This window comes from Misgurnus anguillicaudatus, chromosome 23, assembly GCF_027580225.2.
Source record: "Misgurnus anguillicaudatus chromosome 23, ASM2758022v2, whole genome shotgun sequence".
Lineage (NCBI taxonomy): Eukaryota > Metazoa > Chordata > Actinopteri > Cypriniformes > Cobitidae > Misgurnus > Misgurnus anguillicaudatus.
In genome coordinates, this window is record NC_073359.2 from 25675484 (window position 1) to 25696460 (window position 20977).

Sequence of the window (20977 nt, forward strand, 5' to 3'; positions counted from 1 at the left end):
CTCACCTCTGTCAGATTTTCCATTGTCAATCATATTTGACCTAGACAGGTGTGAAAAGTTTACAAAGGGTTTCCAGGAAGTGAGGTTTGTTAGGGGTGGGTTAAGGCTGATGGGGAAAGTACATGTGTTTATATTAAAGACAATATGTCAGCATATTACCTTAAAATTAATTGTTTATTAAACATAAAAATGCGCTATTTTTCTACATATTTAAATAACGTCACATATTCAATTCCAAATATTGACCACAATCCATTGCACTTAGAATGCAAACTTTGAAGCCTCACTGGAAATAATGTGCTGGTATCTTTTATGTGTTGTTTTGTGGTGGGAAACGTACTAACATTGCATACTTATGTGTCCACACTTTCACAATCCAGATTGAGATGACATGAAATCCAAGAACTTCTATAGAATTTATTGACTTAATTACTTAGGACACGATAATCAGTGTTTTATCAGATCACCCCAGATGTTCATGACAAAACCTCAGAGTTCACTTTGCATTACGGTCCTGTTTCGGTGTCCATATCTTCGACATACTCGGTCTCGGAGCGGCAGATCTCTTCGAGAGCCAATTCTGCGGACAAACAACAGTACAATACGGGTTATTGCATTTTAAAGACACCAAAACATAAAAAAGCCACAATCTGTAACTTTTCCCATCTGCAGGTTACTTTACGTATTACCTATACTAACATTTTCTGTAAACTTGTATTTGACAGCTCAAATTATCAATCATTATTATAACCATACCGCGGTGAATTGGTGTAATGTAATGAGACCGTTTTGAACCCCCCTTAAAACCCCCTTAGCTGTTATAAAATGCACTGTAACCCCACTGCTTTGCGGGGCTTATTGCTTTTATAAAACGGTTACTTCATATGCATAGCAGGATTTCATAAAATAAAACACAAATAAGTTATAATTATATAAGTACACATATTACTCTTCCGCCAAACAAAGTAGTTCCTCAGATTCAAGTGTGGCTACAACAGAGCGCAGTTCCCAAAAAACACAGACACAACAAAGACACAATGAAAATATGATCAAAGAGTGTGGTGTTTATTTTCATAAATCAGTACGTAGCAACAGTGACGCAGTGACATTTATGTAATGCGGGCTGTGGGGTTACCGGGGTATTTTATCACGGCTTAGAACGCGTTTCAACCTCAGAATGAAGAACCAGAAAGGGCCGTTTTATTATATTTGTTATACCACAGGGCTGTTAAATGCTTTATTCTGATTGGTTGAGAAATGTTCAATGGGTGTTGATTATTTTTTGATAAACAAACACCTAACCTGTTAAAATAACCACCAAAGCAATGTCTGTGGTAACCGTGCTATAAGCTGAATAATTGACTCTGAACCATTTAATTATTTAAAAATAATGCACGCCCGCTTCGTGACGCATTATCACCTTGGGTGTGCATTATTTTAGAATAATTTAACAATTTGTCGTCAATTATGTCTTACATTAAAAATATGTTGCAAATATAACAAACTCTGTATCCAAACGACAAATTCAGCATCACAAGCCAGTTATCCAATGCAACAACATCATCACCTCTTTCCCCACCATTGACGAGTTAACTCGTCAATTAAAGGCGGGGTGCATGATCTCTGAAAGCCAATGTTGACATTTGAAATCACCTAAAAAAACACGCCCCTACCTTAATAGAATCTGGACATTTTTTGATATACCGTCCCACACATACACAACCCAGCCAATGATGTTGGTTAGTAGACACGCCCCTTACTGTTGATTGGCTACAAGTGTGTTTTGGTACTCTGTCGACTCCCTTTTCCAAAGTGATTTTTAGAAATCATGCACCTTGCCTTTAAGAGAAAACGCTTCCCTGCCAATGTCGAATTTTGGCAATCCGTATTTTCACTATTATTCATGTTCTGGAGATATTACCCAACTTATAAAACCTGGAAGTATTCCCTCAGGGCAAACAGTTCAAACTCTGTGTATGTTTTGATCATCACTCGGAGTCTGATATCTATCAAAAGTCCTTCACAAAAATGCAATTATCTCAGCTTTTTGCTCAAAACTTCGAAAAATCGAAACCTACCCATATTTGAGAGGTGATAAAAAGAGAACAAGTAAAGTTAGGATTATTATTTTTTTTATAAAGCAGAGGATCTGAAAGGCATTAAACTTTTGTGAAATTCATAAAAAAAAATGTATGGTGCTGGCTGGCAACTTTTTTTTTTAAACGCTTGCGGGGAAATAGTTACTGTAATCAGATAAAAATCGCAGTGCCCACCTTCGCTCTCTGACAGATCTGGGATCAGTCTAAACGTGTCTCTGATGGCGGGAATGACCTGATCGTACATGTGCAGTACGTCCAGGCAGTGCTCGGAGAACGACGAATCTTTCAGTAGCAGCCAGTGAAGAAAGACGAGAGCTTCCCGCAACACCTGAACTCCCGAACCCGCCCAGATCCGGTTACGTGACGCTTCACCTTCTCTCCTTTTAGTTCTCAACCACTGTCGGTGTAAAAGCATGACCACTGTCCGCACCAGCTGAAAGTTACAGGGATAAATGTTAGATAAATGAAAATTAAAGAGGACATATCATGAAAATCTTTTTCCATGTTTAAGTGCTATAATTGGGTCCCCAGATCAACCCAGTAAATTAATTTTGATAATTTTAATAGATAATTCAGATTTTGCTCCCTATGTGACGTAGAAAGAGTATTTTATTATATTAATAGTAATACTGCCTTTTAATTTGCACTATCCAACCACGGCACTGCCATTTAGTGCAGAGAGAAAGAGAGAGAAAATAATTAAACGGCACAATTGAGTTTCAATTTCAACAAACCACCATTATGGTGATCAGTGTTTGCATTTCATCAGCTCATTTGCATTTTAAAGGACACACCCAAAAATGACACATTATTGCTCACACCTATAAAGTGGAAATTTTAACATGCTATAATAAATTATCTATATGATATTTTGAGCTAACTTCACATACACACACAGGTGACAACAAAGATTTATTTTACATCTTAAAAAAAGTAAAATGTCCCCTTTTAATTGACACCTTTCAATCCAGTGTCACATAAGAGATACAGATTATGCGACAAGACGTGAAATTTTCATGTAAATTTATGCATTTGGCAGATGCTCACAACACGATTTTTGAGAGTTCTCCTAGAGTTAAACATTTGATCTATACTGACCTGTAATCCATTCAGCTGATCTCCGGGTCTAGCGGTACTACTTTTAGCATAGCTTAGCAAAATCCACTGAATCTGATCAGACCATTAGCATCACGCTAAAAAATAACCAAAGTGTTTTACCATGGCTGCAGCAGGCGCAATAATACTACACAGTGCCCGAAAATAGCCCCCTGCTATTGAAAGTAACCAAGGGGACTATTTTCAGGCGCTGCGTAATATCATTGCGCTTCCTGCAGCCATGTTACGGCAGCAAAGTACTTGATTATTACGCCAGAATGAGAATATAGTTCCTAGCAATATTGCCTAGAAAATCACAACTTTTAATTTTATGTCAGTCTTAGTGCACGATGTAACTACATAAGAGTCAAGTTTCCAAATAAAAAAAATATCCAAACTCTTTTAGGCACAATGCTAATGGTCCAATCAGATTCAATGGACCATGCCAAGCTACACCAACCGTGGCAGCGCCAGACCCGGAGATCCGCGGACTGGATTCCAAAATGGTAAACATCAAATGTTCAACGCTAGGAGAGCTGGAAAATGAGCCTATTTTCAAAAATATTGGAGTGTCCCTTTAATCTGTTCCACGTCAGTATGTCTACCTTGAATTGTTTTGCCAAGTGTTTCGTGTAAATGCTGATATCGGATACGAGTCGCTTTTGAAATATGATGTAAAAATCTGATACAGGCAACAAATCAGAATTGGGCATCAATTCACCGAACCTGCATGTTTTTGTCCTGTGGGATGAAACCGGAGTAGAGCACCTGTACAAAATAGCTGAATAGACCTCAACAAACAATGACAACATCCACTAATGCAGTGTCATCTGTGGCGACCTCGCCCAGTTTTTGCAAAGCAAATCATTCGGGACACGACTGTGGCAACAAACCTCGTGAATACACTGGCAAGATGTCTGACAGAAAGCGGCCCACGTCCCCGTGTTCTGTGTAAACAGTTTGGTTACTAACCGTATAACCTGTCGACAGAGAAATACGATCAGATATTGTTTTCCCCATTTAAACATTTTGGTCGGTCGTACGTCATGACATGATGGGATGGGATATTGACCTCAAGCTCCAAATGACTCCGCACATCCTCCGAGGTAGATTTATCAGGTCTGGAGGTGACATACTGGAACAGTCTGATAAGAGGACATGGATCTTGGGGAAGATATAGTTTTGTTTTTAATATGTACAAATGTGCAAAATATGCATGTATGTAAGCATCAAAGGCACACTCCACTTTTCTTTTTGAAAATATGCCTATTTTCCAGCTCCCCTAGAGTTAAACATTTGATTTTTACCGTTTTAAAATCCTTTCCGCTGATCTCCTGGTCTGGTGCTAGCACTTTTAGCATAGCTTAGCATAATCCATTGAATCTGATTAGACCATTAGCATCACGCTAAAAAATAACTAAAGAGTTTGGATATTTTTCCTATTTAAAACTTGGCTCTTCTGTAGATACATATTGTACTAAGACCGACGGAAAATCCAAAGATGCGATTCTCTAGGCAGACATGACCAGGAACTACACTCCCACTCCGGCGCAACAATCAAGGACTTTGCTAATGCAACATGGCCTTGCCATTAAAATAGTCCTATGCCATTAAAAGTAACCAAGGGGACTATTTTCGGCTGCTGCGTAATATCACTATGCCTCCTGCAGCCATGTTACGGCAGCAAAGTCCTTGATTATTACGCCAGAATGAGAGTATAGTTCCTAGCCATATCTGCATAGAAAATCACATATTTGAATTTTCCGTCGGTCTTAGTAAACGATGTAACTACATAAGAGTCAAGTTTTAAATAGGAAAAATATCCAAACTCTTTGGTTATTTTTTAGCGTGATGCTAATGGTCTAATCAGATTCAATGGATTATGCTAAGCTATGCTAAAAGTGCTAACGCCAGACCCAGAGATTAGCTGAATGGATTCCAAAACAGTAAAAATCAAACTCTAGGGGAGCTGAAAATGAGCATATTTAAAAAAAAAAGTGGAATGTCCCTTTAAAATACGCTTACATTCGTGTGCACAGAGTTGAACGGCCATCTCGTTGTTGCAGATGATGAGCGACAGGATTCTCACAGATAAATGAACCGTTTTGTGCGACATCTCCGGAGTTAGACATTTAAGCAGCACTTGACTTGACAGGACAACCTTTAGTCTACATTCAAGAAACAAGAGACAACTTACATATCACTTGTATTGGTTTAGTGAATACAAATACCTCTGCCATATACAAATTTAAATACATTTTTAACTCAATTTTGTTAAAAGGCTCTGTGAAGTACCTCTTGTGTCCTATAGTCTCATACTTTTATACAATAACTGTACATTATTCTTCATGTATAAGAGACATAAATACTAAACCTTTGAAGCTGGTTCTCCTGCGCTCTCTCGGCCAGCACACACAATGTTTTCAGACTGCTGCTCATTACCGCCTCCCTCTGCCCGGCAGCGGTAATGAACGCTGGATCTGCCAGCTGCAGAAGTCTTTTGAGAAGAGGGATCTGAGTCTGCACCTCCCCGTTTAGATGTTCAGAGGTACTGAGGAGGCTTTTTGAACACTGAGGCCGATCAACATCGATCCGCTCCGGAGTCTCTGCATCCTGGTGGCACAACACCGTCTCCAAAGCCTCGCAGCTGTAGGAAACTACATGATACAGGGCTTTCATGGCCGCCAGGGCGAGGTCTTCCTGTCCGCTGAGAGATTCCTCGAGGCTTGAGGTCAAACTGGAGTCTGAGGAACCCGACAGGGAGCTGCCGTGGAGAGAAGCCTTTCCCGAGCTCTCCACGGACTCCAGCGTCTGACAGTATGTGGAGATGTGAAAGGTGAGAAGGGGGAGGAAGTGGACGGCGGGGGGACAGGTTCGGAGGGCGAGATGGAGAGCGCCATCGCTGCAGCCGTTGCGTTGGGTGTTCATGGGGCGATGGGTGGCTAGTGCGGTCAGACCGGACATGGCGAGACTCTGCAGCTGGTGGAATCGGGATTGTGGCCGATGGAGATCTGCAGAGGATGAGCTGGAGGTTGCCAGTGATCCACTGGAGAGAGGAAAGAAATCATTGTGTAAGAAATTAATAATGAGAATATTTGACTGATTGAGATGCAAAAACAGTCAATAGTTATTTAAAAATGTTAAGAAAACTTAATCAGGTTTGAATTTCTGTAGCATCTAAGCATTTATTTTCCACTTGTTTGTTATTTCTACAAACATTTAGAGTAAAAAAAAGATTACGATAAAATGATTTTACTCAAAAAGGGAAATTTGTAGCCAGTGAAATATTTTAGAGCTGAGCAAAAAAATATGTAACGTATATAGTAATTTTAATGATTTTGAAGAGTGCTTTTATTGTATTAAAATTGTGATGTTTTAAAAAAAATTATATATATATATATATATATACTTATGTATATATGTATATACAGTGGGGCAAAAAAGTATTTAGTCAGCTACCAATTGTTCAAGTTCTCACACTTAAAAAGATGAGAGAGGCCTGTAATTTTTGTCAAAGGTACACGTCAACTATGAGAGACAAAATGAGAAAAAAAATCCAGAGAATCGCATTGTCTGATTTTTTAGGAATTTATTTGTAAATTATGGTGAAAAATAAGTATTTGGTCAATAACAAAAGTTTATGTCAATACTTTGTTATATACCCTTTGTTGGCAATGACAGAGATCAAACGTTTTCTGTAAGTCTCCACAAGGTTTTTACATATTGTTGCTGGTAGTTTGGCCCATTCCTCCATGCAGATCTCCTCTAGAGCAGTGATGTTTTAGGGCTGTCGCTGGGCAACTCAGATTTTCAACTCCCTCCAAAGATTTTCTATGGGGTTGAGATCTGGAGACTGGCTAGGCCACTCCAGGACCTTGAAATTATTCTTACGAAACCACTCCTTCTTTGCCCGGGCGGTATGTTTGGGATCACTGCCATACTGAAAGATCCAGCCACGTTTCATCTTCAATGCCCTTGCTGACTAAAGGAGGTTTTGAGTCAAAATCTCACGATACATGGCCCCATTCATTCTTTCCTTAACTCGGATCAGTTGTCCTGGTCCCTTTGCAGAAAAACAGACCCAAAGCATGATGTTTCCATCCCCATGCTTCACAGTAGGTATGGAGTTCTTTGGATGCTACTCAGCATCTTTCTCCTCCTAACACTAGAAGTTGAGTTTCTACCTAAAAGTTATGTTTTGGTTTCATCTGACCATATGACATTCTCCCACTCTTCTTCTGGATCATCCAAATGCTCTCTAGCAAACTTCAGACGGGTCCGAACATGTACTGGCTTAAGCAGGTGGACACATCTGGCACTGCAGGAATTGAGTCCCTGGCTGCATAGTGTGTTACTGATGGTAGCCTTTGTTACTTTGGTCCCAGCTCTCTGCAGGTCATTCACTAGGTTCCCCCATGTGGTTCTGGGATTTTTGCTCACCATTCTGGTGATAATTTTTACCCTACGGGATGAGATCTTGCGTGGAGCCCCAGATCGAGGGACATTATCAGTGTTCTTGTATGTCTTTCATTTTCTAATAATTGCTCTCACAGTTGATTTCTTCACACCAAGCTGCTTACCTATTGCAGATTCAGTCTTCCCAGCCTGGTGCAGGTCTACAATTTTGTTTCTGGTGTCCTTTGACAGCTCTTTGGTCTTGGCCATAGTTGAGTTTGCATTCTGACTGTTTTAGGTTGTGGACAGGTGTCTTTTATACTGCTAACAAGTTCAAACAGGTGCCATTAATACAGGTAACAAGTGGAGGACAGAGGATCCTCTTAAAGAAGAAGTTACAGGTCTGTGAGAGAAAGAAATCTTGCTTTTTTGTTATTGACCAAATACTTATTTTCCACCATAAACCGCAAATAAATTCCCAAAAAACCAGACAATGTGATTCTCTGGATTTTTTTCCTCATTTTGTCTCTCATAGTTGAAGTGTACCTATGATGAAAATTACAGGCCCCTCTCATCTTTTTAAGTGGGAGAACTTGCACAATTGGTGGTTGACTAAATACTTTTTTGCCCCACTGTATGTATATATAAAATAAATATAATATATATATATTTTATATTATATAATTATATATAATTTTATTTTATATATATATATATATATATTTTAAATTCCTGTATGGGCCATTCTACAGAAATGGTGCAAACTGCTGTCCCACAACAACAAAAAAATCACATTTAAAAACATTTAAGTAATCAAATCTTGAATATTTACTAAGATCCTTTTTTTATCTGTTGAAACCCACAATATTATGTAAAACAAAAAATCTGTAACCTTATATATAAAATGTGCATTTATTGAGTACTTTCAATTTGGATGTGGCTGTCCCGAACACCATCTCCCTAAATGTCAACTTTTGAATTTTTTTGCATTTTATTCCATTGTTGTCTTTAAAAATATATTTTAGATTTTTAAAAGGTAAAAAATAGTTTTTTCTGAGTTTAAAAATTGTATTTTATATTTTCTTTGTAAATCAGAAGAGTCACATACATCCTGAAAAGTGTCCCACAACCAAAAATCACATTTAAAAAGCATTTAAGTATTCAGATTTTAATATTTACTAAGATCCCTTTTTATCTGTTGAAACCCACAATAATATGTCAATTATCAGTAACCTTACACATATATAAACATTATCATTTTTTGGGTATTTTCAATTGGGATGTGGCTGTCCTGAACCCCATCTCCCCAAATGTCAACTTTTGAGAATTATATTGAATATTATATTATATATTAAAAATAGTATTTTTTTTTTGTTTTTTTTATATTTTCTTTGTAAATCCTGAAAAGTGTCCCACAACCAAAAATCACATTTAAAAAGCATTTAAATATATCTGAATACTGAAGATCCTACTCTTAAGACCCCCACACAATTATGTAAAATATCCGTAACCTTATAAATATATAAACGTTATCATTTATTGGGTACTTCAATTGGGTGGTGGCTGTCCTGAACCCTATCTCTCTTAATGTCAACTTTTAAATGATATTGAAATATTTTGTGCATTTAGTCTATTGTTGTCTTCAAAAATATCTTTTAGACTTTTAAAAGGTAAAAATTGTTTTTTTTAGTTTTAAAAATTTATTTTATATTCTCTTTGTAAATCAGGAGAGCCACACACAACCTGAAAGTGTCACACAACGAAAAATCACATTTAAGTATTCAAGAATTAAGTATTCAGATTTTGCTATTTACTAATATCCTTTTTTATCTGTTAAAACCCACAATATTATGTAAAATATCATTAACCTTATATCTAAACATGATCATTTATTCTGTCCCAAACACCATCTCCCATTTTATTCCATTGTTGTCTTTAAAAATATCTTTTAGATTTATAAAGTCACAAATTTTCTTTCTTTGCCAGTCACAAACGTCCTGAAAGTGAAGCCAAAACAGTTTGATTGCCCCCTGGTGGCTGGCTGCAGCATTGGTCAAACCCCATTGTTGTGTTTTTCTAATAAGTTTGGCCTAAGTTGGTTATTAGATGCTATTTAAAAGATGTGTGACCACATGATTTGTGTGTTTGTGATTAAGTCTTTATACGGCAGCTTCACCTCATGATCACTACTGTACAGACGCTGGCTCCAAATGATGTCATCGGTGTAAGATGTCAGCATCCATTTTTGAAATATTTTGATGGATCTTTTTTTAGAATATGTTGTAATTTAATCATAAAACTTCACCGAAACAGCGTATGTTTTAATCCATTGATTTTAAGAACACCCCTACATTTTTGATCAAGATATATGTCCCTTTCTCATTCTAGATCAGTGGTTCTCAAACTTTTTCAGCGTGCGCCCCCCCTTGTGTACGGTGCATTCCTTCGCGGCCCCCCAAAGAAAATTTATGACAAAAACAAGTTCTAAAATGTAACTGTATAATTTAATACGTTTTGTTTCATTAAAGTAAGTAGTGTTGTTGGTTAGTACAGTGGTTTTTAAACTGGGGGCCGCGAGATGGTGCCAGGGGGGCCCCAGTTTTATGACATTTTATAAAATACATTAATTTATCATGAATTCTGTGTAATTAAACCTAAAAAAAATAATAAGCCAACTAACCAATAGCACTACTAGGTATAATTTTATATGTTTTGTTTAATTAAGATATTACATTTTAAAACTGTTTTTGTCATTAATTTTCTTTCGGGGGCCCACGAAAAAATGCACTGTACACAAGGGGGGCCGCACGCTGAAAAAGTTTGGGAACCACTGGGTTAGTAGGCTTATTTTTTTGGTTTAATTACACATAATTTATGACAAATTAATGTATTTGACAAAATGTCATAAAACTGGGGCCCCCCTGGCCCCATCTCGTGGCCCCCCTGGGGGCCCCGGACCCCAGTTTGAGAACCACTGTTCTAGATGACCATACGGCCAAAAAATACACTTCTCTGGCCAATTTTCTTTTTTAAATATATGCTAAATATAAAGTAAAGCTTAATTAAATATATTATGAATTTAAAAATATATTAACCTTCATATATTAACATTTATTTCAAAATGTTTTTCCGGGCCAACAAATACATTTCTAAATTTTACAACGGCAAAAAATATATATTTTCCTGGCCAAAATATAATTTTTTTAAAAATGTATAAGTATAATAAATATATAAAATTATAAGTACATTTTTGCAGTTAAAAAAAATCAAACCTGTTATATTTACAGTTTTTCTTACAATGCAATGTGAAGATAAATGCTTTAAAATATATTTCAAAATGTACAAAAATGATGAAAAATACATTTTTGTAAAAATATATTTCAGCACATATATTTTTTGGCCAATTTTTTTTATAATTTTTAAATATATTTAAAAAATGTTTTTTTTTTGGTATTTTAAATAGAGTAGATATAGTAGGTGCCACCATTTTGAAGTAAATGTGTTTTAAAATTATGAAAATCTATGTGTAATTTTAATAAACGTCACTGTCAAACACCTTTTTTCTGCAATTAATCAAACTTTTTTGTCGTCATTTGAAAAAAAGTTTTCATGTGAGTACAACAGACCTATTTTGACGCCTTCGAGCTAGGTACCAAAGTATCCAAAATTGTCACTACTGTAACAGTCAGTTTTGCGACGGTTGTGACATTGTTTCATTTTTGTTTTTGCTGATAATTCTTTTGTAAAAACGAACACCGGATAAACATTCACTATGTTGAATTTTGCAACCCACATGGCAAAATATATATATTTTCCTGGCCAAAATATAAAAGTTTGTTTAAAATGTGTAAGTATGTATAAATACATAAATTTATAAGTGCATTTTTGCAGTTTAAAAAATTAAAGCTGTTAAATGTACAGGTTTGTAACATACAGAGTTTTTCTTTCAATGCGATGTGAAGATAAATGCTTTAAAATATATTTCAAAATGTACAAAAAAAATATATTGGTGAAAAATAAATTTTTGTATTTGGCCAATTTTTTATATTTTTAAATATATTTAAAATATATTTTTTAAATACAGTAGATATAGTAGGTCCCACCATTTTAAAGTAAATGTGTTAAAAATATGAAAAATTATGTGTAATTTTAATAAATTTCACTATCAAACACCTTTTTTTAACTTTTTTGGTGTCATTTCATAAAATGTTAGTTTTCATGTAAGTACAACTGTTCAGAACTATGTTAGCTAGCAATGTGCAGATTAGCGTCTTTGAGCTAGGTACCAAAGTATATAAAATTGTCACTACCGGAACGTGGTGAAGCTACGTTTGTGACATTGTTTCATCATTGTTTTCCCTGAAAATTCTTTAAAAAAACGAACACCGGATAAACATTCACTATGTTGACATAAGAAACTCTCCATTGGAAAATACCAATGCTGCAATGGAAAGTCAACATATCCCTTTAATGTTGCATGATTGATGATGATTTTTCAAAGCGTTTCATAAGCGCAAACAATTCTAAGCAACCCAATGTTTACAAAAGGGGAAGACTTTTAAAAATGCTTCTACACACATTATACAAGTGGGTGTGGCCTATACTTACGGGCTGACGTAGCCGTGCTGTGATAGGACGTTTGGAAGAGCATCTGGACTGACGGACAACAGGTGACAGAGACTCAAAGTGCTCGGATCTAACTGTTGCTGTAGCAGTAGTTTCAGCAGCACGCATCCTACAGTAAAACAACACACAACATTACACAACAAGCTTCAAGACTGACATTAAAGGCAAGATGTTGTACCAGCACTCACCTTCTTGGTGGACATCAGAGATGATGGTTTGGTCTGAATGTGGTTCCTCTGCAAAGGAGGTTTTGGACTGCGCTAGTTTCGCACCTGAAAATGTGATATTGAAAGTCGAGAGTCTGTGAACATACTTCAAAAGCGAAGCCATGTGATGTGATTTATATATATATATAAAAAAAATCCATACCCTCTGATAAATGGCCTTTGATAGGAGATGTTTTCTTGGCGAGGCCGGCTGAGAAAGTTTCTTTGGTCATAAATGCTCGCCCAGCGGGAGATTGGACACTGCGTTAACAACAAATAAATAAAGAGATATCTTAAAGGTGCAATATGCACATTTTTGACGTCAAACTTTTGTATTGGTGTGTCTATGGGTGATTCTCACGAAAACTTGGATTTAAAAATGTCAAGCATGAAAATGTAAAAATTGCTTAAATTTACTTTTTTTCCCACCAGACATTAAAAAACAAAGTCTGGAGTAAATGGGAACATTAATTTAAAAAACTTTTACTTATCATTTAACACTTTTTGTAACATAATTTTAAAAATTAGTCCTAAAAAATCTCATTACCGCAACAGTCAGAAAACATCAACACTGACATATTTTCAAAATGACTTGACAAACCTGAAAGAACATAATTTGGAGATTCTGCACATGCATTTAAAATCAAAGTATTATGCTTCTATTAATTAAATTAACATTTAATAAGCATATGTTGCGGTAATGATAATCAAAATGTCGTGTAAGCATTCTGACAAGACAATATTTTAAATTAACTGTAAAAAAATGATCTTACCTGGTAGCCATCTTGAAGTAACTGGTCCATGTGCTTGGTCACTCAAAATAAAACTTTATTAAAATTCTGTATGTGTGCTTAAACTGTTCTCAAAAAGTGTTGCGGAGGATGAGAACATCAGGCATGGACACATCATTTTCCTAATTTTTCTTCATTATTATTATACATGAAAATTCCGTAAATATTTTTTCTGTCATCTAAAGTAGTCTAGCAACACATCCATTTTTTTTTATTCTTAATATTTTTGTGTTAATTTGAGTAAATTACAACATAACGCATGTTCAAACACATTGCGGTAATGAGAATTTCATCAGAAAATGAGATAAAATTTACAATTATAAATTCTTATGTTGAAATCACACATTGTGCAAGGTAGAACACAGTATTGTGTTAATTCTGATGCTTTTTAATGTTACTATATTACACATTTTAAAGCTAAAATCATTAGTGCCGTGGTGTTTCAATGGTTTCGTGAGAATCACCCCTATAGAAGGACAAGCAGAAAGCCATTACGTATTTCGAGCCGGTGTGCCGGGCAGCTTTACTCCGCGCTCGCCGCTCTGAAGTTTCCCTCTCATTTCGTTCATTTCGGCTTCTTTAAAGTGCAACTCTGACTGCAGCGACTGGACCTGTGATAAATCAGATGTCGTACATTAGAGACAGCTGGACGATGCGTCTCATTGGCTCAAACACATGACGTTGATGTTACGTGCCTTCCTGTTCAGCTCTCTCTCTCGCTCGCTCTGAGCCTGAGCTCTCTCTTTCTCCACGGCCACCTGCGCTTGTCTCTGCTGTTCTTTCTCCTGATTGGCCAGTCTCAGAGAGTCCCGTAAGACCCGGATCTCACCGTTCTTCATCAGGATCTCTTCCTCGACCTCCTTTAGCTGAGGGTGAAGTTAAATCACAATTTTGTATTTTATGCTTTTTAATTAAACTCAAAAGTTTGATGCACTACGCATAACGCTTTCTTTCCATTTAAGGAGCATTTATGGAAACAAAATTTAATACAATTTTACAAAAGTTACAAAATTTTACAAACTTTTCTTTTCAGCTCTGCATGCTGGTCCTCTAACTGCTTAAGATGCAGATCTTCTCCACCTTTACTGGTATGCCCATCACCTGTGTAATACATGAAATAAAGCACACAAACAAAATCATCTATATGTGTGTTCAGTGGGAAACAAACCCACCCAATAATTTACAAATTGAGCTACATGAACACAAAAATAGCACAATTTACTTTTAAATGTTGCGTTCATATACTAACCAATCGCATCGTTCCTCTGAGGTTCTGTCCTTCTGTCAAACGCGCTACTACTGCAGGCGTCTCCAAGCGCAAACGTTTTCCGGCCGGATCTCGCGGGAGCTTTGCTCTGATCATCAGGACATGGAAAAACAGAACCGTACGTCCTCTTGGACCCGCTGTTCTGACCCTCACCCGTGACGGCCTGAGACGCTATGATGTCGATCTGGGCCAGGTCGTCCTGGGTGAAATCGATGTCATCGTCAAACGGATCAGCTCCAGCTGACATCTGATGGCCTTTCAGCCTCTTGCTTGGTGGACACTCCATGTCAATGAGGAGCTTCTGGAAAAATGAATGCAGAAATGGCATGATGGTCAGGAACGCAAAGATGAACAATGTAATGTATGAATGAGGCCTACTGCATTTACAGTAAATCCATTTGTTTCATTCAGAAAGTTATAAATTTGAAAAAATACTATAGTACATTATAGAAATTGCTGCACTTTGTTAATGTATACTTTAGTATTCTGCAGTATTAACTATAGTGGATAATAAACCTTGGTAAATAATCTAGCATATGTTCATATATTAAGTGTAGTAAATTGTAATATACTGTATAGTGAATAATAAACTGTAGTAAATAAATACTGTAGCATACGTTAATATTTACTGTGGTAAACTTTAGTGTAGTGTAGTATTTACTACACTATGTAAAAGTGTACTTTAATATTCTGTACTATGAACTGTACATTACCTTTAGTACATTGTAGTATATTGTAATTTTTACTACAGGATGTTAAAGGCAGGGTGCACAACATCTGAATGCCAATGTGACATTTTAAATCATGCCCCTACCCCAATAGAATCTGGACCTTGTTTTGACAGACCACCCCACAAATATGTAACCCAGGCAACGATGTTAATTAGTAGACACGCACCTTACTGCTGATTGGTTACAAGTGTGTTTTGGTACTCGGCCAAACTTCGTTTTCCAAAGCGTTTCTCGAAAATCGTGCACCCCGCCTTTAACGTGTACTATAGTACTCTTTACTAGGGATCGACCGATATGGATTTTTCAGTGCCGATGCCGATACCGATACCGATTTTTGTTTCATCAGCCTTAGCCGATGACCGATACAGGCTGCCGATTTTCTTGAGCCGATATTTGGAGCCGATACTGGTTTTGCTCACTCAATTTACATCATAAAAATTATGTAAAAAATGGCATGTTGTTAAAAAGAGATGTTATTAGTTTGCACAGTTCTTACATTTATTGTAGTCTAGAACTAGTCTAATCCCTGTCCAGGAAACCGCCCCATAGAGATGAAAAAAAAACCCACTTTGTTCAGCTATGATCAGCTGTTAAGCCGATCTTTCAATGTTGTCGTGAAAAGGTTGGTTGTTTTTAGTCACATGACCTGCAATCGCTTGCGGGTTCCAGCACTCTGTCTGTAAATTATGCCGGAAAAATCGGCAAACACGGCAGCCATGTATCGGCCGATGCCGATACACATAAAACTCGCAAATATCGGCCGGCCGATATATCGGTCTATCACTACCCTTTACCAGTGGCGGTGACTTCTTTTTCGAAGGAGCATGATGCAAAGTTCGTCATAACATGTATTTAACACGTTATGTGTGTGGCTAGTCATGTTAAAATATGTGTTTTGCGCATCATGTGAACCTATGTACTATAGTAAAACTGTAGTATACTTTTGTTAATGTATACTATAGTATTATGTACTATTAAGTATAGTAAATAAACAACTGTGGTAAATACTGTAGCATACATTACTATTTACTGTAGTAAACTGTATTATAGTGTAGTATTTATTTACTACACTATGTTAAAGTGTACTATAGTATTCTGTACTATGAACTGTAGAAAATTTTATTATATTCTAGCATATATTTACCACACCATGTTAAGCATACTATAGTACTATGTAATATTAACTATAGTAGATGAGTGTATTATTTACTACAATATGTTAAAGTGTACTACAGTACCAATGTGTACTAATATTATTGTGTACTATTAACTAGATTAACTGTAGTAAATTGTTTTATGTTAAAAGTGTACTATAGTATTATTTACCACACTATGTAAGTTAGTGTAGTATTTACTACACTGTTTACATGTATACTATATTATTCTGTAGCATTTCCTATAGTGAATTGATAAACTGTAGTATACTTTAATATTTACTGCAGTAAATTGTAGTATACTGTAGTACATTGTAGTATTTACCACAGTATGTTAATGAATAATATAGTATTATGTATCATTAACTATATTGAATTGATAAACTGTAAAAAAAACTTTTAATATTTACTATGGTAAGGTCAAAAAACACTATAGTATTTTTGCACTTTAACTGCAGTTTACTATAGTAAATATTAAAGTACACTAATCCAGAAACATTACAGTTATGACTTCAGAGGTTGTGATACTTTTGCAATGCATATAAACTAGTAAGCTGCAAAGGACTAGCTAATATTATATATGCAGTTACAAAGTATCTCATAAAATAAGACAGCAGTCACTATTAACCAGTTAAATATAATAAATAACAGCTGACTTACTTACACAAGTTTAACAGTGTCACAAAATTACGTTAAAAATTACCTGCTGCTGATTCACTGTCCACCCTGAGCTCCAGCTTTAACCGGCTAGTGTCTGATAAAGCATCGAGTTCTTCTACAAAACATGCTAGATATACTTAATAACTCACTATTTGTATTCATAAACATACACATAAATGACAAAAACAACAATAAATAGACTTTAAATACTTCTGAACTCTCATTCACATTGAATAGAGGGAGGAACATGCGGCCAACGGAAGCGCCGGTAGAATGGTCTCACCTGATTGGATAAAAAGCAGCTTTGGGATGTTCTCTGCAATCTGATTGGTCTAACGGCTAGCGCACGTACTACGGAAAACCTGTGAGTGAAATGTAATACTAAAACGCGTTATGAATTGTTTGTTGTCGTTTTCATTAGACAAAAGACACGAAAAGGCGATTATAAAGTTATAATTTGAAAAGATTTGATGCTTAAAAACGTTTGGAAATGTTTTGAGTGTTTAAACTCAGGAAAAACATTATCGTCTACTTTAGTATTTAATAAACCGTACTAAAATGTAAAGATGTTATGGTGTTTCTGAACCTAACCATTGTAGATATTAAAGTATATTATAACAGTATATATATTACAGTTTATCAATTCACTATAAGAAAGTTTCACCACATGAGGCTGGTTGATACAAAGTTGCCTTGATGTTTCAATCATAGCTACATGATGCTTCAAATGTCAATGTTCACCAGTAAAATATACTGATATTTATCAAACAAAAGATACACTTTATATTCAAGTGTGCCAGAAGTACACAAACCTTTGTTACAGACTGTAAAAGTACAAAATCAGTGCATACATAGTGTACTGAATGAAGTTGTAACGTTAGCTTTGAAGTTGCTGGGGACAACAAAACGGAATTTAGGTAAACAAACAATGGCCTAGCACCCCAAAATTTAAAGTTTTTGGGAAAATATAAGCTTAAAACCTCAAAATGTGCAAACATTCAACAATCGTGTGCATAACATTGCTCTAACTTACGCAAACATAACATTTGCATGCGTCTCACAGGAAAGAAACGATAATAAATAAATAAACGTCTTAAATATTTTACAATAGCAAACATTATAAATAAATAAAACAACATCATCCTCGTTTAATAAATAAGACTTTTTCGATGCAAGCTACAAAGTATGTTTATGGAAATAACCTATCGCTGACGTCAGCGCACAGTCGCTCGCTGATTGGCGGAAGAGCATGGCTGTAGTGTTTACCATCCGACCGCAGAACTGCAGCTGCACGTAGAGCTCGAGTCACCGTCGGAGGAGGAAGTTTGTGGTCGAAAATAGCTATTTATTTACTAAATTTCGAAACTACCTGTGATAAATCGCTAGCAACGGTTGTGGGAACCCTCTGTACCCTCGATCTGATTCACTTGAACAGGTCAGTGATGTTTAAGTGTCGTTTTATCGTGTTGTTTTGAACAAAGGAACGCACCAAAGCCATAGCACAGGCCTGTTGAGTATAGGTGTTCTGGAACGGAAAAACTCATTTATGCTCACATTTCACCGTGTATAATTGTTTGATGAGTTTAAAATTTTCTTTTTCAGTCCATGCAAAAACTTAAACATGAAAACTGAGGTCTCGACTGCGGCAAACTTTGTTACGCGTCTGTTGAGAGGAACGGGGCTGCTTTCAGACGAACAGCTGCAACAATTCAGATTCTCATTGGAAGAGTCTTTGGGTGGTAAGACAAGATGAAACATGACCTTTACATAGTATAGGATTCTTTTTTTATATACATCCCAGTACAAAGTTTGGGTATTATAATGCTTACTTTTATTATAAACAGTGCAATCAGACATTTTATTATAGCGCCAAAGTCCACTCTTAAAACTTTTATCTAAGCCCAATCTGTCTGTATCAATGAAAACAAATCCTACATCAAGGACAAAGACTTTGCAAAAAGTATTGCATGTTGTTGTCAGCAAGGTCATGTTTGAGTTTGCCAAGGTCTGTATAATGTTAAAAAGTTAGCTCAAACATGAATGTCCTTTCTTTATTTCAGAGCATTATCAGCACCACTGGTTCCCAAATGCACCCTGCAGAGGTTCTGGTTACAGGTGCATCCGGATCAACCACAAAATGGACCCTTTGATAGGCAGAGCCGCCACCACGATCGGACTCACAAAGGAACGGCTCTTTTCCCTGCTGCCGAGGGAGTTCACCATGTGGGTCGACCCGTTCGAAGTGTCCTATCGTATCGGGGAGGACGGGTCCATATGCGTGCTCTACGAGTCCGCGCCTCCATCGGACAAGAATAAGACCCCAGCAGACCGCTGCAAAGATGAACTGAGACTTGTACGGAGTCCATCCAAATCTTTTGGCATGATGACTTGTTCTAGCTGAAAAGCTATTCTGTCTAAGTAGACACTTATGAGCACGGTCAATAAAACCATTGCTCGTGGGCGACTTACTACTTTTAAGCTTTTTTCAGGCAGAATTTTTAAAAATCAATGGTGAAATCTTCATTTTAATGACCTCGTTGTGAAAGATGTATTTTGATTAAATGTTTTAAGCTCCCTGTACAGTCATGTTGAATATGTGTTTTTTAAAATTTCTATTAAAAGTTTTTTTTTTATGAATTTCTAAACAGTGTCTTTGGGTTTATTGGTCCGAATCTAATGGTTATAATGTATTAATCATATCATCTAATGCATAAATGTTGTTTGGAAATAAACATATACAAACAGATAAGGATTCAACCAGTAGCTTTATTAGTTATTCATTAGTTAGTCCCTAGAATAACTACACATTTTAGAAATTTTATTGAATTTGTACTTTGTAGATTTGTTATTGATTGTAGCTATTTTTTATTTTCATTTAAGAAACACTTGTAATAATTATTCTAAATAAATGCAGTTGGCTATAGTAAACTGCAGTAAAAGTGCTTAATACTATGTTTTTTTTTGTAGTTTGTAGATTTGTTATTGATTATAAAAATTGTTTAATTTTAGTTAAATAAAAAAACAATCAATACTTGTAATACTTATTGTAAATAAATGCAGTTGGATATAGTATACTGCAGTAATAGTGCTCAATGCTGCAGTTTAACCTTACCATAATAAATTTTAAAGTATACTACAGTTTTTCAATTCACTTTAGATAATAATACAGAAAACTATAGTATACATTAACATAGTGTATATACTACAGTATACTACAATTCACTACAGTAAATATTAAAGTTAATACAGTCCTAGTTGGTCCCTAGAATAACTACACATTTTAGAAATGTCATAGATTTAGTACTTTGTAGATTTGTTATTGATTATAATTTTTTTTTCATTTTAGTTAAAAAAACACACAAAAAAACAATACTTGTAATACTTACTGTAAATAAATGCAGTTGGCTATTAGTATACTGCAGTACCAGTGCTCAATGCTACACTTTTTAACATTACCATAATAAATATTAAAGTATACTACAGTTTGTCAATTCACTTTAGTTAATAATACAGAATACTATAGAATACATTTACATAGTGTATATACTACAGTATACTGCAATTTACTACAGTAAATACTAAAGTATACTACAGTTTTAGTTAACCATAGAATAATTACACATTTTTACCTTGTAGATTTGTTATTAATTATAAATATTGTTTGATTTTAGTAAAAAACAATGAATACTTGTAATACTTATTGTAAATAAATGCAGTTTGCTATAGTAACTGCAGTAAAAGTGCTTAATACTATGTTTTTTTCCCCTAACAATGATAAATATTAAAGTATACTACAGTTTTATCAATTCACTTTAGTTAATAGTACAGTACACTACAATTCACTAGAGTAAATATTTAAGTATACTACAGTCTTAGTTGGTCCCTAGAATAACACATTTTAGAAATGTCATAGATTTAGTACTTTGTAGATTTGTTATTGATTATAATTTTTT

At 35.6% G+C, this 20977-nt stretch overlaps 2 protein-coding genes across 2 annotated transcripts; one reads left to right on the forward strand and one right to left on the reverse strand.

The window, feature by feature from the left end:
- Positions 1-397: 397 nt before the first annotated feature.
- atrip (ATR interacting protein) lies at positions 398-17316 on the reverse strand. Its single transcript, XM_055216771.2, has 15 exons — positions 17235-17316; positions 17068-17139; positions 14462-14780; positions 14234-14313; positions 13908-14078; positions 13708-13823; positions 12585-12682; positions 12404-12487; positions 12198-12324; positions 5569-6240; positions 5220-5362; positions 4267-4358; positions 4088-4174; positions 2274-2532; positions 398-580 (listed from the first exon to the last, which is right to left on the reverse strand). The coding sequence occupies exons 3-15, from the start codon at positions 14763-14765 to the stop codon at positions 507-509; spliced, it is 2307 nt and encodes a 768-aa protein (XP_055072746.2). The 5' UTR covers positions 14766-14780; positions 17068-17139; positions 17235-17316; the 3' UTR covers positions 398-506.
- A 976-nt stretch (positions 17317-18292) lies between these two features.
- LOC129452749 (protein BTG1) lies at positions 18293-19773 on the forward strand. The gene is made up of 3 exons (XM_055216775.2): positions 18293-18459; positions 18627-18763; positions 19085-19773. Exons 2-3 carry the CDS (start codon positions 18646-18648, stop codon positions 19423-19425), a joined length of 459 nt encoding a protein of 152 aa, XP_055072750.1. The 5' UTR covers positions 18293-18459; positions 18627-18645; the 3' UTR covers positions 19426-19773.
- Positions 19774-20977: the final 1204 nt, after the last annotated feature.

Bases quoted from the DNA above. Each gene is read 5' to 3' on its own strand.
- atrip (XM_055216771.2), bottom strand. From the start codon at position 14,765: ATGGAGTGTCCACCAAGCAAGAGGCTGAAAGGCCATCAGATGTCAGCT. The intron at 5,363-5,568 runs GTTTAGTATTTA...TCTTGAATGTAG, and splicing joins CAGGAGAACCAGCTTCAAAG to ACTAAAGGTTGTCCTGTCAA. The intron at 581-2,273 runs GTGGGCACTGCG...GTTTGTCCGCAG, and splicing joins AGATCTGTCAGAGAGCGAAG to AATTGGCTCTCGAAGAGATC.
- LOC129452749 (XM_055216775.2), top strand. From the start codon at position 18,646: ATGAAAACTGAGGTCTCGACTGCGGCAAACTTTGTTACGCGTCTGTTG. The intron at 18,764-19,084 runs GTAAGACAAGAT...TCTTTATTTCAG, and splicing joins ATTGGAAGAGTCTTTGGGTG to AGCATTATCAGCACCACTGG.